The 11476-nt window shown below is 45.9% G+C and overlaps 1 protein-coding gene across 3 annotated transcripts; it reads right to left on the minus strand.

The window, feature by feature from the left end:
* Positions 1-2283: 2283 nt before the first annotated feature.
* Positions 2284-10865, minus strand: LOC114024853 (cytochrome c oxidase assembly factor 7). 3 transcript variants are annotated; one of them, XR_003566958.1, is made up of 4 exons: positions 10735-10865; positions 6470-6610; positions 3392-3965; positions 2284-2895 (listed from the first exon to the last, which is right to left on the minus strand). XR_003566958.1 is itself a non-coding variant. In XM_027838060.1 (4 exons), exons 1-3 carry the CDS (start codon positions 10838-10840, stop codon positions 3517-3519), a joined length of 696 nt encoding a protein of 231 aa, XP_027693861.1. In that variant the 5' UTR covers positions 10841-10865; the 3' UTR covers positions 2284-2895; position 3516. The 3 variants fall into 3 exon arrangements, 2 of the variants coding, with proteins under 2 accessions (XP_027693861.1, XP_027693862.1); XM_027838060.1 differs by having other exon boundaries at positions 3516-3965; XM_027838061.1 differs by having other exon boundaries at positions 2284-3965.
* Between the last annotated feature and the right edge of the window lie 611 nt (positions 10866-11476).

Genomic DNA, 11476 nt, shown 5'->3' on the forward strand with positions numbered 1-11476 from the left:
AAGGGCATCAGTAGGACTTTCAAAGATAAAAAGATGAAGGTTTTGCAGCAGATTGAAACTCAGGGCCCTTGAAAACATTGCCTAATATCCCAAATGCAACCAGCCTACTCTCTTCCTTCAAACCAGCTCTGGACCCAACTAGCTCATTTCCCTCCAGGATGCATGTACTGAGAACCAGCTCTCAAGGTTGTCTCTCCAAATACATATTTTGGGTCAGACCTACGATTTCACTAGGACAGGGAACTTCCACGGAGGAAAAATCCCTCTACCCATGCAAGTCAACACCCACTATGCAATTTAGCCTTAGAGAATTGTCTGGGGTTATCAAGAGGTTAAATGACTTGCCCAACGTGTCAGAGATGAAGCTCAAAGCCACGGCTTCCAAACAACAAAGCTAGCTCTCTAGCACTATTCCTTCTTGTATGGACTTTCTTTTCCCCAAATCCACCCATCTTCTAAGCTTACTTCTTTCTGTCATAAGGACTACCGTGCCAAATCATATCTACCACTACATTACCTACGTGTTACTTTCTCTCCCCTCACAGCCACCACCCCAGTCCACAACCTCATCATCTCTCACCTCGCCTACTGGAATAGCTTCCTAATTGGTCTCCCTGCCTCAAAACTCTTCCCTCCCAAATCCATCCTCCCCACACCGGGGCCAAAATATTAAGTCTGACCCCATCACCAAAAGTCCAGTGGTTCTTTACTGCTTTAGGATTAAGTATATATTCCTGTTTGGCTTTTAAAGCCCTTTACAAGCTGGCCCCAATATACCTTTCCAACTCTGTTACACACCCCTCCCTTCCCACACACTACCTTGCCAAACTGGCTGACACAGCCCTGCATCTCCCCCCTTCCAGACTTTGCATTGTCTGTCCCTATGCCTAGGACATACTACCTCCTCACCTCCTAGAATTTGTTTCCTTTAAAGCCCAACTCCAATGCTGCCTTCTACATGAAGACTTTCCCCCACCCCCAGATTACCCTGTGCTAGTTCTAAGTGTCTCCTTCTTTAGAAGGGAAGCTCCTTGAGGGACCAGTGTACTTCTGCCTTTCTAACCCCAGTGCCTAGCACAGAGTCCAGCACATGGCAGGAACTTTAAAAATGTTTGACCTCAGCCTTGTTGTAAGCACCACAGTGTCACGCAAAGAGGAACATCTGGAGAACTCGGCCATCAGAGTGTAACAGATCTGTGCACTGTGGTACCTTCCAATGGAAACAGGGAAGCCCGCCATATTAAGGCCATCCTCCTTATTAGGACACACACAGTGCTCCTCCTTGCCTACACGGGAGGGGTGGCAGGGACTCAGTGACCAAGCACACTGCACAAAAGGAGAACGTACTCCAAGGCACTGGAAAGGACAGCAAAAGCTGTCCTTTTTTTTTTATTTTAAACTAGGAGGGATCAAGAAATATTCCACTTGTAAGCTAATTGGAATTGTTTGAATCTGAGAATCTGAATGAGGAGGGATGTCTACGGTGATCTGCTCCTGCCTTCCTCCCCAGGCAAGAATCTTCTCAGCAGCACCCTGGTGCTCAGCGACCACTCGACTTCTACCTGAACACGTCCAGTGACAAGAGAGCTCACTAGCTTCTGCGGAGGCAAGTTCCACAGCGGGCCACCAGTAAGTGTGACATCGTTCCATGCACTGGCCTAGAACTCTCCATCCTGGGAACTTCTACCCACTGCTCCTACTTCTGTCTTGGATCACATGGAATAAATTTGAGTGATTATAAAATTGAATATAAACAAATTTAAAATAATTTATTATAAAAGTCACCTTTTTTCACTGCTAGATAAAAAAAACTAGACAGCATCGAACAAGTTTAAATACAGAGGACAAGAAAGGGAAAAAAGAATCTTTCTTCCTGTTGCCAGTCTGAAAGCTATCCCCTGCCTACCACAGAAAGCAAAGGGTTTTTTGTCCAAACAATCCCCTTACCAACTCCACCAAATTAAGGTTAGTGGGCATAAAATGGGCTCAGCCAGAAAAATTCTTATTCCATTATGGTTTTAACTGTTAACTTCACATTATGTGACTTAGGACTTTTTAAATTCCTTGTTTTGTTGGTCTCATCACCAATGGACTCTGACAATGAAAGATCTGGACATGAGAATGTGGGAGTTTCAGAAGAAATTGCAAATTGGATCTACTCAAGAAGAGAGAAAAACCTGATTCAGTGTTAACCCCTTCCCCAGTTTAAATGGAGGGGAAAAGCCCACAAAGATTTAAGAAACAATGAGTTCAAAACAAAAGTTAATAAAAACACTTTCTGAATTAAAAAGAAAAAGTGAGATTTTTTTATTAATTTGCCTTCTGAATTAACTTTCATAATACAAAAGTTTTTAACACACATTTCACTGTTTTGAATGCAACGACTTAAGCTTCTCTCTGCTCTTGGGACAGAACCTGCTGACTGGTAATATGCAAATGGTTCAATTTGCCATATGAACTTTTAGACAATCAGAGAGAGCTCCCCTCCATGTATGGCAACTGCAAGGCAGGTGGGAACAGAAATCTTCTGTAACCACTGTGCTCCACTGCCCCCTAGTGCTAAACCAAGGGCTTACTAGAAAAACAGAAGAAATGCTTTTAAAAGTCGTTTAAAAATGCGTCTCCCCTTAACTCCCACCTACAATCTAGTTTTAAATAATAAATCAAAAATATATTAAATTAATTTATTCAAAAGGCAATTTCAAAGGCTCAGTTCAAACATTACAGATCTTTTGCTTTGGAACATTTCATGGATTTCTCTACACACCCAACAATCCAGGATGTGGACATTTAAGGCAAATGGGCAATATGGAACATCAGGTTCACTTCATGTCAGTCAGTGTGATCTCTCCAGGGACGTGTGGGCCAGGACATCTTTTGGGCTTATTCTCAAACCTGCATGGCAATGATAGGGAACTCTTTAGACTGCATATTCCTTCTGATCATTCATATTTTCCATAAAAATCATTCTCAGAGGTGAAAATGATTACAGCTGCAATGATCGACAGACATCATAAGATGGATGGGCACAAAGAAGGTTCATTCTTAGGGAATGGTGAGCACCTTATGATTTTCAAGTTCACACACAAAAAAATTTTCCTCAAATGAAACTATACAAACCCAGGCACACAAGTGGACTCGGAAGGATACATACAGACAGACGGACAGAGACAGACAGACAGACACACAGACAGACACACACACACACACACACTCACTCACTCACTCCCTGGGCCCCTTTGGTTACTTCTGTCTCTACCTCCCACCTCTCTGTGGCTCTCCAGTCCCTCCACTTTTGGGGAGCTGGTTAGAACCCAGCCCCCATGATTATGTATCGATTTAGATATTTTAAAGAAAATAAATATCTCGCAGGCAACACAGTCTACAGCACCTGGTACAAGTAACCAGCAACTGACGACTGTAGGCTTTTCCTGCCCCCACATTTCATGGCCAAAGGTGTCCCCGTGTGAACGAGTCCACACGTTTCCAAAGGAGGAAGGAGGGAGTCTGATCACCTCACACCCCAAACTCCATGGGCTGGATGCTTTTCTGCTGCTCCCTGTGGAGCTGCTGGGCCCTGCTCTTGAGGGCCTCGGCCTTAGCGTCGTCCTTGGCGACCCCATCTCCCAGTTTATACATGCGGCTGGCATTCGCACAGGCCCAGATGTGACCCAGTTCGCAGGCTTTCAGAGAGTATTTCAAAGCCAGGCCCATGTCCTTGGGGACGCCTGGGGATCCCTGGAGGTACATGGCACTGAGATTGAAGCAGCTAGGAGCATAGTTGCCATCACAAGCCCTTCTATAGTAGTCTCGGGCTCGCACCAGGTCAGGCTTATCGTCACTGATGCGTCCGTCTTGGGTCAGCAGTCCAACGTTGTGACAAGCATTTATCGACTTCTTCCCGGGTTTCTCACAAGCCTTTAAAAAACAGTCATAGGCATTTTTCCAGTTTGGGGTTAATCCACCTATAGGCAAAGAGAGGAAAAAAGAAATCTATGTCAGGTCAAAATTTTAACACTTGGAGCAAAAACCTGCTGGCAAAACTCTAGAAGAAAACAGTCAATTACAGAATGAGTTTAGTTTTCAGCCCATGAAGCATCTTTCTGCTAATGTGGCTGGCCATAACACCCACTTGAGATGAGGACTGGAAAAATAATTCTGCTATATACAATTATAAGTCTGCCCAGCTGAGGAAGTGGGGAGGGGGTGCTGGAGAGGACAGAGAGAAGGACTGAGAACTCAGAGAATTATAGGAAGATATGTATTAACTGACACAGAGTGAAAGAGGAACCAGGAGTCCATGAGATGATCAAGGCAAACAACAAGGCAAGCCCAGAATTCTGATCACAACTTTGATCTATTGTCAACTTCAGAGGGCTGAGTGATCTCGAAGCAAGCTGCCAACCACACAGCAAAGAGACGGTGGACTCTATGCAGGCATGAGGTGACACAGGCATTTTCAGACACAGCCAACACACAGGTTTGTTTTGCTTAACTATATTTTTTGTTACAAGGGAGGGTTCTATGAGGGGAGGACAGATCACTGGGAATGACAGGGATATTAAAAAAGGGCATCCATAAGATATTTTCTAATTTAAGAGACTGAAGACCCCTGGGTGGAGGTGAATTCCTATGTCTAGATAGATGGAGGCAGCTGAGTCTCATGATCAAGTCACATTCTCAGCAGGAGGAGCTGAAGACTTTCAGCCCATTTTCTCAATAGATAAAGTCCACCCACTCATTAATTGTTAACCAATCAGGGTTGATTTTCACCTGTCAGGGGCACCTCCTTTTCCAAAGGTATTTAAGCATTCGGGGATCTCCTGGATTTTGTCTTTGATTACCAAGAGAGATTACTGACCATCAATTTACTGATTATTTGCTAGCCTAATTAATAAATTGATGATCAATTACGCAGGAAAAAAAAGAGACTGAAGACCTCACTAGTCTCCTGAGGTGTAAAGCATCCTCAAGTGAAAGCATCCTACCAACTACTAAAAACCAAACCTAAAGACAAATAAATCTTGGCACCTGGTGCCAATAACAGGCGTTACATACCCTCACATAAATTATAAAGTGCAGAACAGTAGAATTACACTTGTTTCAAAATGCACAAAATTCTATAATAAAAAAAAAAGCCAATTTGAGAGCAGGAATCACAGCAGCACTTGATCAAGAAAGCTAAAAGGGAGCTCTGAGGCCCTCAAGCCCCTCTGAGGCCCCAATCACTTCATCTGACAGAGGAGGAAGGCAGAGGAGGCCCCGCAGCTGAGGTCACACCGAGTGTACGGGTCAGAGCCAAGACTAGGCATGCTATTAAAAAGAAAAAAAAAAGACTACCTAAAAATCATCATGTCAAATCACCAAAAAAATAGAAATGTAACAGAATATTACCAAACCGTAAAGTCACATATACGAATGTAAATAAGTACAAATGATTTCTGATGATGCAGAGTAGATGCAAATATACAAGAACATACACAATCAATAAGTATTTATTAAGCACCTACTATGTACCAGGCAAACTAAGCACTGAGAACAGAAAAAGAGGCAAAAGACAGTCCCTGCCCTCAGCTCACAATCTAACAGGGGAGATGACAGGCAAACAAATAGGTACAAACAAGCTATGAGGAGGATAAACAGAAATGATTAACAGAGGAAAGCACTAGAATTAAGATGCATTGAGAAAGGCTTCCTGTGGAAGGTGAGATTTAAGCTGCGACTTGAAGAAAGCCAGGGAGGTCAGTGGGTAGAAATGAGGAGAGAACATTCCAGGCCTGGGGGACAACCACTGAAAACGCCCAGAGCAGAGAGATGGAGGGCCTTAACCACGGAGCAGCCAGGAGGCCAGTGTCATTGGATCACTGAGTTCTTGGGGAGGGGGCAGGGGAAAGTGAGATATAAGAAGAATAGGAGGGGGCCAGGTCATAAAAGACTTTGAATGCCAAATAGAGGATTTGCATTTGATCCTGGAGTTACTAGATAGAACTACTGGAGGTTTTTGAGTAGGGAGATGATATGGTCAGTCCTGAACTTTAAGAAAATCACTTTGTTGGCTGAATGGAGGATGAGCTGAAGTGGGGAGGGACTTGAGGCAAGGAAACCCATTAACAGCTATTATAATAATCCAGGCATGAGGTGACAAGGATCTGCACTAAAGCGGTGGCAGTGTCAGAGAGGAGAAGGAGATGTTTTGGAGAGAGGTTGCAAAAGTGAAATCTACAGGCTCTGGCAACAGCGTGGATTTGGGGAGGTGAGAAATAACGAAGAGTCAAGGATCAAAGACAGTAAGTTCAGTTTTTGATATGTCGATTTTAAGATACAGTTACTGACAACCTCTGTAAAGGGCACCATACTAGACACAGTAAAAGCCACCAAGAGGACTAAGACCCAGTTTCAGCCACTGCAGAACTTACAATCCAGGCTGGAGACAAGACATCCATATGGGGTCGGAATCCCTTCTTTTTACCTTTCCCTGTTGCATAATAGGCTCCCAGTTTGTAGCAGCTGTCACTGTGGTGGTAGTCTTCACAATTGAACTTCAGTACCTTGGCTGCCTCGTCAAAGTTCTTCTGGATCCCTTCTAGATAATCTACCAGCCTGAAGCAACCTAGGGCAGAAACCAAAGAGCGAGTGTCAGTCATCACTGCCTAGGCTGCCTTTGAGGGAGGCAGTGCTGCTGGCCTAGATATGTCCCAAGAAAGCAAGACCTAGTTCATTTGTGTCCTTTGAGCTTCCCAGGCCAGTCCTCTGATTTTTAAGTTAACAACAGAAATAACTTACTAGCCAGCACTGATGCAGTCCCTTAAAGTTTGCTAAGCTAAGCAGTTTCCATGTTATCTCCTCTGATCCTCACAACAACCCTGACAGGTAGGTGCTGTTATTTATTCCCACTTTACAGATAAGGAAACTGAGAGTAGGAGAGATGAAATGTCTTGCCCAGAGTCAGTCAGAACTTCCAACACAAGGGTCTCCAACTGGTTTATAGAAACATTAGATTTAAAAAATGAAGGTGACCTTAAAGAACGTCTGCATTTTAGCAACAAGGTCCGCGGGGCCCTGAGATGTCAGATGACTTGCCCAGGGTCATGCAGAGTTCACCAAAGCCCATGGCCTCGCACCGAGGTCTGGTGGACCCCAGAACAGTTCTGTTCCAGCACACCACCCATCCATGTCTTTGAGGGTCTTCCAGACCACCTCGAGATCTATAGTGATCTCCCTTTCCCCTTCCTGTCTGGAGCAACCACTGGGTACTTGGTTACGCTATCCCTGTATCCAACTCCTCTATGCACCTTTATTTATGGTGCTGATCTCAACCAGTAGAGATCAAATTTAGGAAAATTATTTCATGCTGTGAAATTTTAAAATAATAAAAATCCAGATAAGAAGACAGAAAAGATTCTCACTACATTGGGGTTCAGGCTCCAGTCCATTACCCTACACACATTTCCCAAGAACAGCAAGAGCAGTGTGGCAGAAAGAATATGAAACTCAAGAGACAGGAATTTGGGTGGGCTGGAATCCTGGTTCCAAACTTATGAGCTCTACCACCTTCACCTCTTGGAGTCTCTATTTCTCTATCTGTACAATGGAGGTGATCGTATTTGACTTAACGTCACAGAGTGGTTGTGAGGAAAACATTTTCGAAATCTTAACAGACTAAAGAAAAGTGAACTGCAAGGAAGACTAAATCCAAAATCTGGTCCAGCTTTATTAGAAGACTTCTTCACTACTAAGAAAATGAGACTGTGTAACAGTCACCCAAACAGAGGATTCTCTAGGACAAAATTTTCACCTCAACAAGTACCAGGTAACCAAATTAAGAAACACGTTTTCTTGGCTCAGATACACTGAGAAAACTGAAGACTTTCTGGAGCAGATGTAGGAGAGTCCAAAGAACTGTGGGGACTCAAGACAAAACAAAACAAATGTACAAAAATATTTATAGCAGCTCTTTTTGTGGCGGCAAAGAATTGGAAATTAAGAGGATGCCCATCCATTGGGGAATGGCTGAATAAGTTGTGGTATATGAATGTAAAGGAATACTATTGTGCTATAAGAAATGATGACTTCAGAAAAACCAGGAAAGACTTGTATGGTCTGATGCTGAGTGAAGTGAGCAGAACCAGAAGAACACTGTACATAGTAACAGGCACGTTGTGTGATGACTGACTTTGATAGACTTAACCCTTCTTAGCAATACAAGGATCTAAGACATCTCCAAAGGCCTCATGATGGAAAATGCTATTCACAAAGAAGAAAGAATTATGGAGTTTGAAAGCAGATCAAAGCATACTATTTGCTATTTTTTTTCTTCTGCTGTGTTTTGTTTCCTCTTTCCGGTGGTTCCTCCTATTGGTTCTAATTCTTCCTTACAACATGAATAATGTGAAAATATGTTTAATAGGAATGTATATGTCTAGCCTATATCAGATTGCGGGTATATCAGATTTCGAGCTGTCTTGGGGAGGGAGATGAGAGGGAGAAAGAAAAATTTAAAACTCAAAAGTTTATGGAAGTGATTGTTGATGATTCAAAATAAATTAACTTAAAAACAAAAACAAACCACCTCCCCAAAATGGCCCCAGTTCTCAAGAAGCTTACATTGTACTGAGGTGAAACGACATCTAGACAGAAAAGTATCTCTGTGAGGAGAAGAGAATGAGCACTTACAATTAAGAGAAACATGACAGATCATACATGGATTGAGCCTTGAAAGAAACTAGGGATTTTTTTTTTAAGCAATTGGGATTAAATGACTTGCCCCGGGTCACACAGCTAGTAAATGTCAAGCGTTTGGTCTGAGGCCACATTTGAACTCAGGTCCTCCTGACTTCAGGGCCGGTGCTCTATCCACCGCACCACCTAGCTGCCCCAAAACTAGGGATTTTAAGAGGCAGAGGTGCAGAAAGGGTAGAGAAAGACTAGGGGAGAGAGGAAGGGGGGGGAGGGAGAAGGGGAGAGGGAGAGAGGGAGAGGGGGAGGGAAGAGGGAGGGGGGAAGGGAGGGAGAGAGAGAGAGAGAGAGAGAGAGAGAGAGAGAGAGAGAGAGAGAGAAGATGGAGATAACCTCAAAAGGGAAGGTCCTGGGGGGTAGGGATAGGGAGAAAGTGAGATTTAGGCTTATATTGATTACTCAGAAATATAGTAGAAGGAATTCTTTTCAGTATCTTCTTCATTTATTCAACAAGTACTTTTAAAGTGTCTACTACATATTCAGTACTAGGGATACAAAGACAAAATCACAAACTGAGTCCTAAAGAGCATACATTTGGGGAGGGAAGGGGGGAGAGTATACAAAGATGCAAATTCAAAACATAAACAAGGGAGAGGCAGCTCAGCTTGGGATAGTGGATAAGGAGCTGTCCTAGAGTCAGGGAAACCTGGGTTCAGTTCCATGTCTGACATATACTGGCTGTGATCTTATTAAAGTGCATGTCAGCCCATACCATTCTCCTATTCAACAAATTCCAGTGGCTCCTTATCACCTCCAAGATCAAATATAAAACCCTCTATCATTCAAAGTCTTTCACAATCTGCCACACACACACACCCCTCCTCCACCTTTACAGTCTTCTTATATCCTGCTCCTCTCCACCAACTCTATGATTCAGTGACACCACCCTCCTTGCTGCCCTTCTGACAAGGTTCTCCATCTCCAGACTCTGGACGTTTTCTCTGGCTGTGCCCCCTGCCTGGAAAGCCCTCCCTCCTCATCTCTGCTTCCTGGTTTCTCTCAAGTCCCAGCTAAAGCCCTACCTTCTAAGGGAAGTCTTCACCGTAGGGCTTTCCCCTCTCTTAATTATTTCCTAATTATCCCGTACAGGGGTGGGGAACTCGGGGCCTCAAGGCCACAGGTGACCTTCTAGGTCCTCAAGGAATCCAAACTTCACAGAACAAATCCCCTTAATTAAAGGATTTGTTCTGTAAAACTTGGACTCAGTCTATGGCCCCAGGTTCCCCACCCCAGATCCCGGACACAGCTCGACGATACAAGGTTATTCAAACGTCGTCTCCGCTAGATTGTGAGCTCCCTGAGGGCAACCACCCTCTTTCGATTCGTAGCCCCAGTGTCTGGCACATAAGCAGGTGCTTAATAAACGCACCGACTACGAGTGACCCTAAAGCACTGTGCAAATGCTAACTGCTGTTACGATTAATATTTAATCCTGGAGACAACAAGCAGCCACTGGAATGACAGACTGAGCAGGGAGGTGACAGGACTGGGCCTGCGCTTTAGGTCAGTTTGACAGCTGAGGGGGGAAGGGGCTGGAGCGAGAAGAGACCCAGGACCACCCGCCAAGGGGTGGTGGTCCCCCACGATCCAGGTGGGGAGCTGAGGAAGGCCGGGAGGGGGCGGTGATGGAGGGTGCAGACAGGGAGGGGCGGGGGAGGGGGGTGGGAGAAAGGACTGGGGCTGATGGAGGAGGGGCGGGGGAAGGGGCCAGAGGAAGGAGGGGGGCGGGGAGGAGGAGGCTGGGGGAGGGGACCGGAGGAGGAGGCTAAGGCTGACGGAGGGAGGCAGGAGGAGGGCGCTGAGGCTGACGAAGGGAGGCAGGAAGAGGGCGCTGAGGCTGACCGAGGGGGCCGGGGCAAGGGGCCCGAGGAAGGCGGGAGGAGGAGGAGGAGGCTGGGGGAAGAAGTCGCCTCGGGCCTGGCCTCTCCTCCCGCTCCACAGCCCCCCGCTGAGGTCCCTGGGCCGAGCCCCGTCCCGCCTTCCCCGCGCCCGACTCACCGTCCGGGTCCTTCTCCTTGTAGCACTGGTAGTGACACTCCACCTTCATGTTCTCAAGAAAAGAGGCCACCTGCTCCTCATCCTCAAAATCCACCAGACCCGCCATGACCACCACCGCCGCTTCAACGCGCATGCGCCGCCCCGCTAGCCAATCAGAGCGCGCGCCGCTGAGGCCACATGACCCGGACTGAGGACGTGCACCTACTGAGGCTGCGCGCGCGGAGAGGTGGGGCGGGGGGAGGAAGAGAGGGGAAGGGGAGAAGAGGGAGGGGACGGAAAAGGAGGGGTGGGGAAAGGGAGGAAGGGAGGGGAGGAGAAAGGAGACATTGAGCATTACTGAGCACCTGCTTGGCCCCATATCAGTGCTGAGCGAATTTGCTCGGGGCCTCTGCGGCTCGAAGTAACCAACCTTTATATCGCTCTCAGAGCGCTTTACTTGTAGGTTTCCTCACACGAACACCAAGGAAACTGAGGCACAGACAGGTTAAGTGACTTGCCAGGGTCCTGTCTTCCCGACTCCAGGTCCAGCCGCTCTGCCCACTACTATTTAAAAGTAGGAGGGGCAGCGCGTGTGGACCAGTTCAACTTCTTTTGTGGTGTAGGAAACTTGGCTCAGAATGGGGGAAAGGACTTGGCCAAGGTAAATAGGTAATTGAGCTGGGATCTAAACCCAGATACTGTGACTGGAGATCTAATGGCCCGAAGGTTTTTTTTTGTTGTTTTTTGTTTTGGGGGGGGGGTT

This window comes from Vombatus ursinus, unplaced genomic scaffold (genome assembly GCF_900497805.2).
Source record: "Vombatus ursinus unplaced genomic scaffold, bare-nosed wombat genome assembly UNPS02014825.1, whole genome shotgun sequence".
Lineage (NCBI taxonomy): Eukaryota > Metazoa > Chordata > Mammalia > Diprotodontia > Vombatidae > Vombatus > Vombatus ursinus.

Bases quoted from the DNA above. Each gene is read 5' to 3' on its own strand.
- LOC114024853 (XM_027838060.1), bottom strand. From the start codon at position 10,840: ATGGCGGGTCTGGTGGATTTTGAGGATGAGGAGCAGGTGGCCTCTTTT. The intron at 6,611-10,734 runs GTGAGTCGGGCG...TTTCTGCCCTAG, and splicing joins CAAGGAGAAGGACCCGGACG to GTTGCTTCAGGCTGGTAGAT. The intron at 3,966-6,469 runs GTAAAAAGAAGG...CTTTGCCTATAG, and splicing joins CTATTATGCAACAGGGAAAG to GTGGATTAACCCCAAACTGG.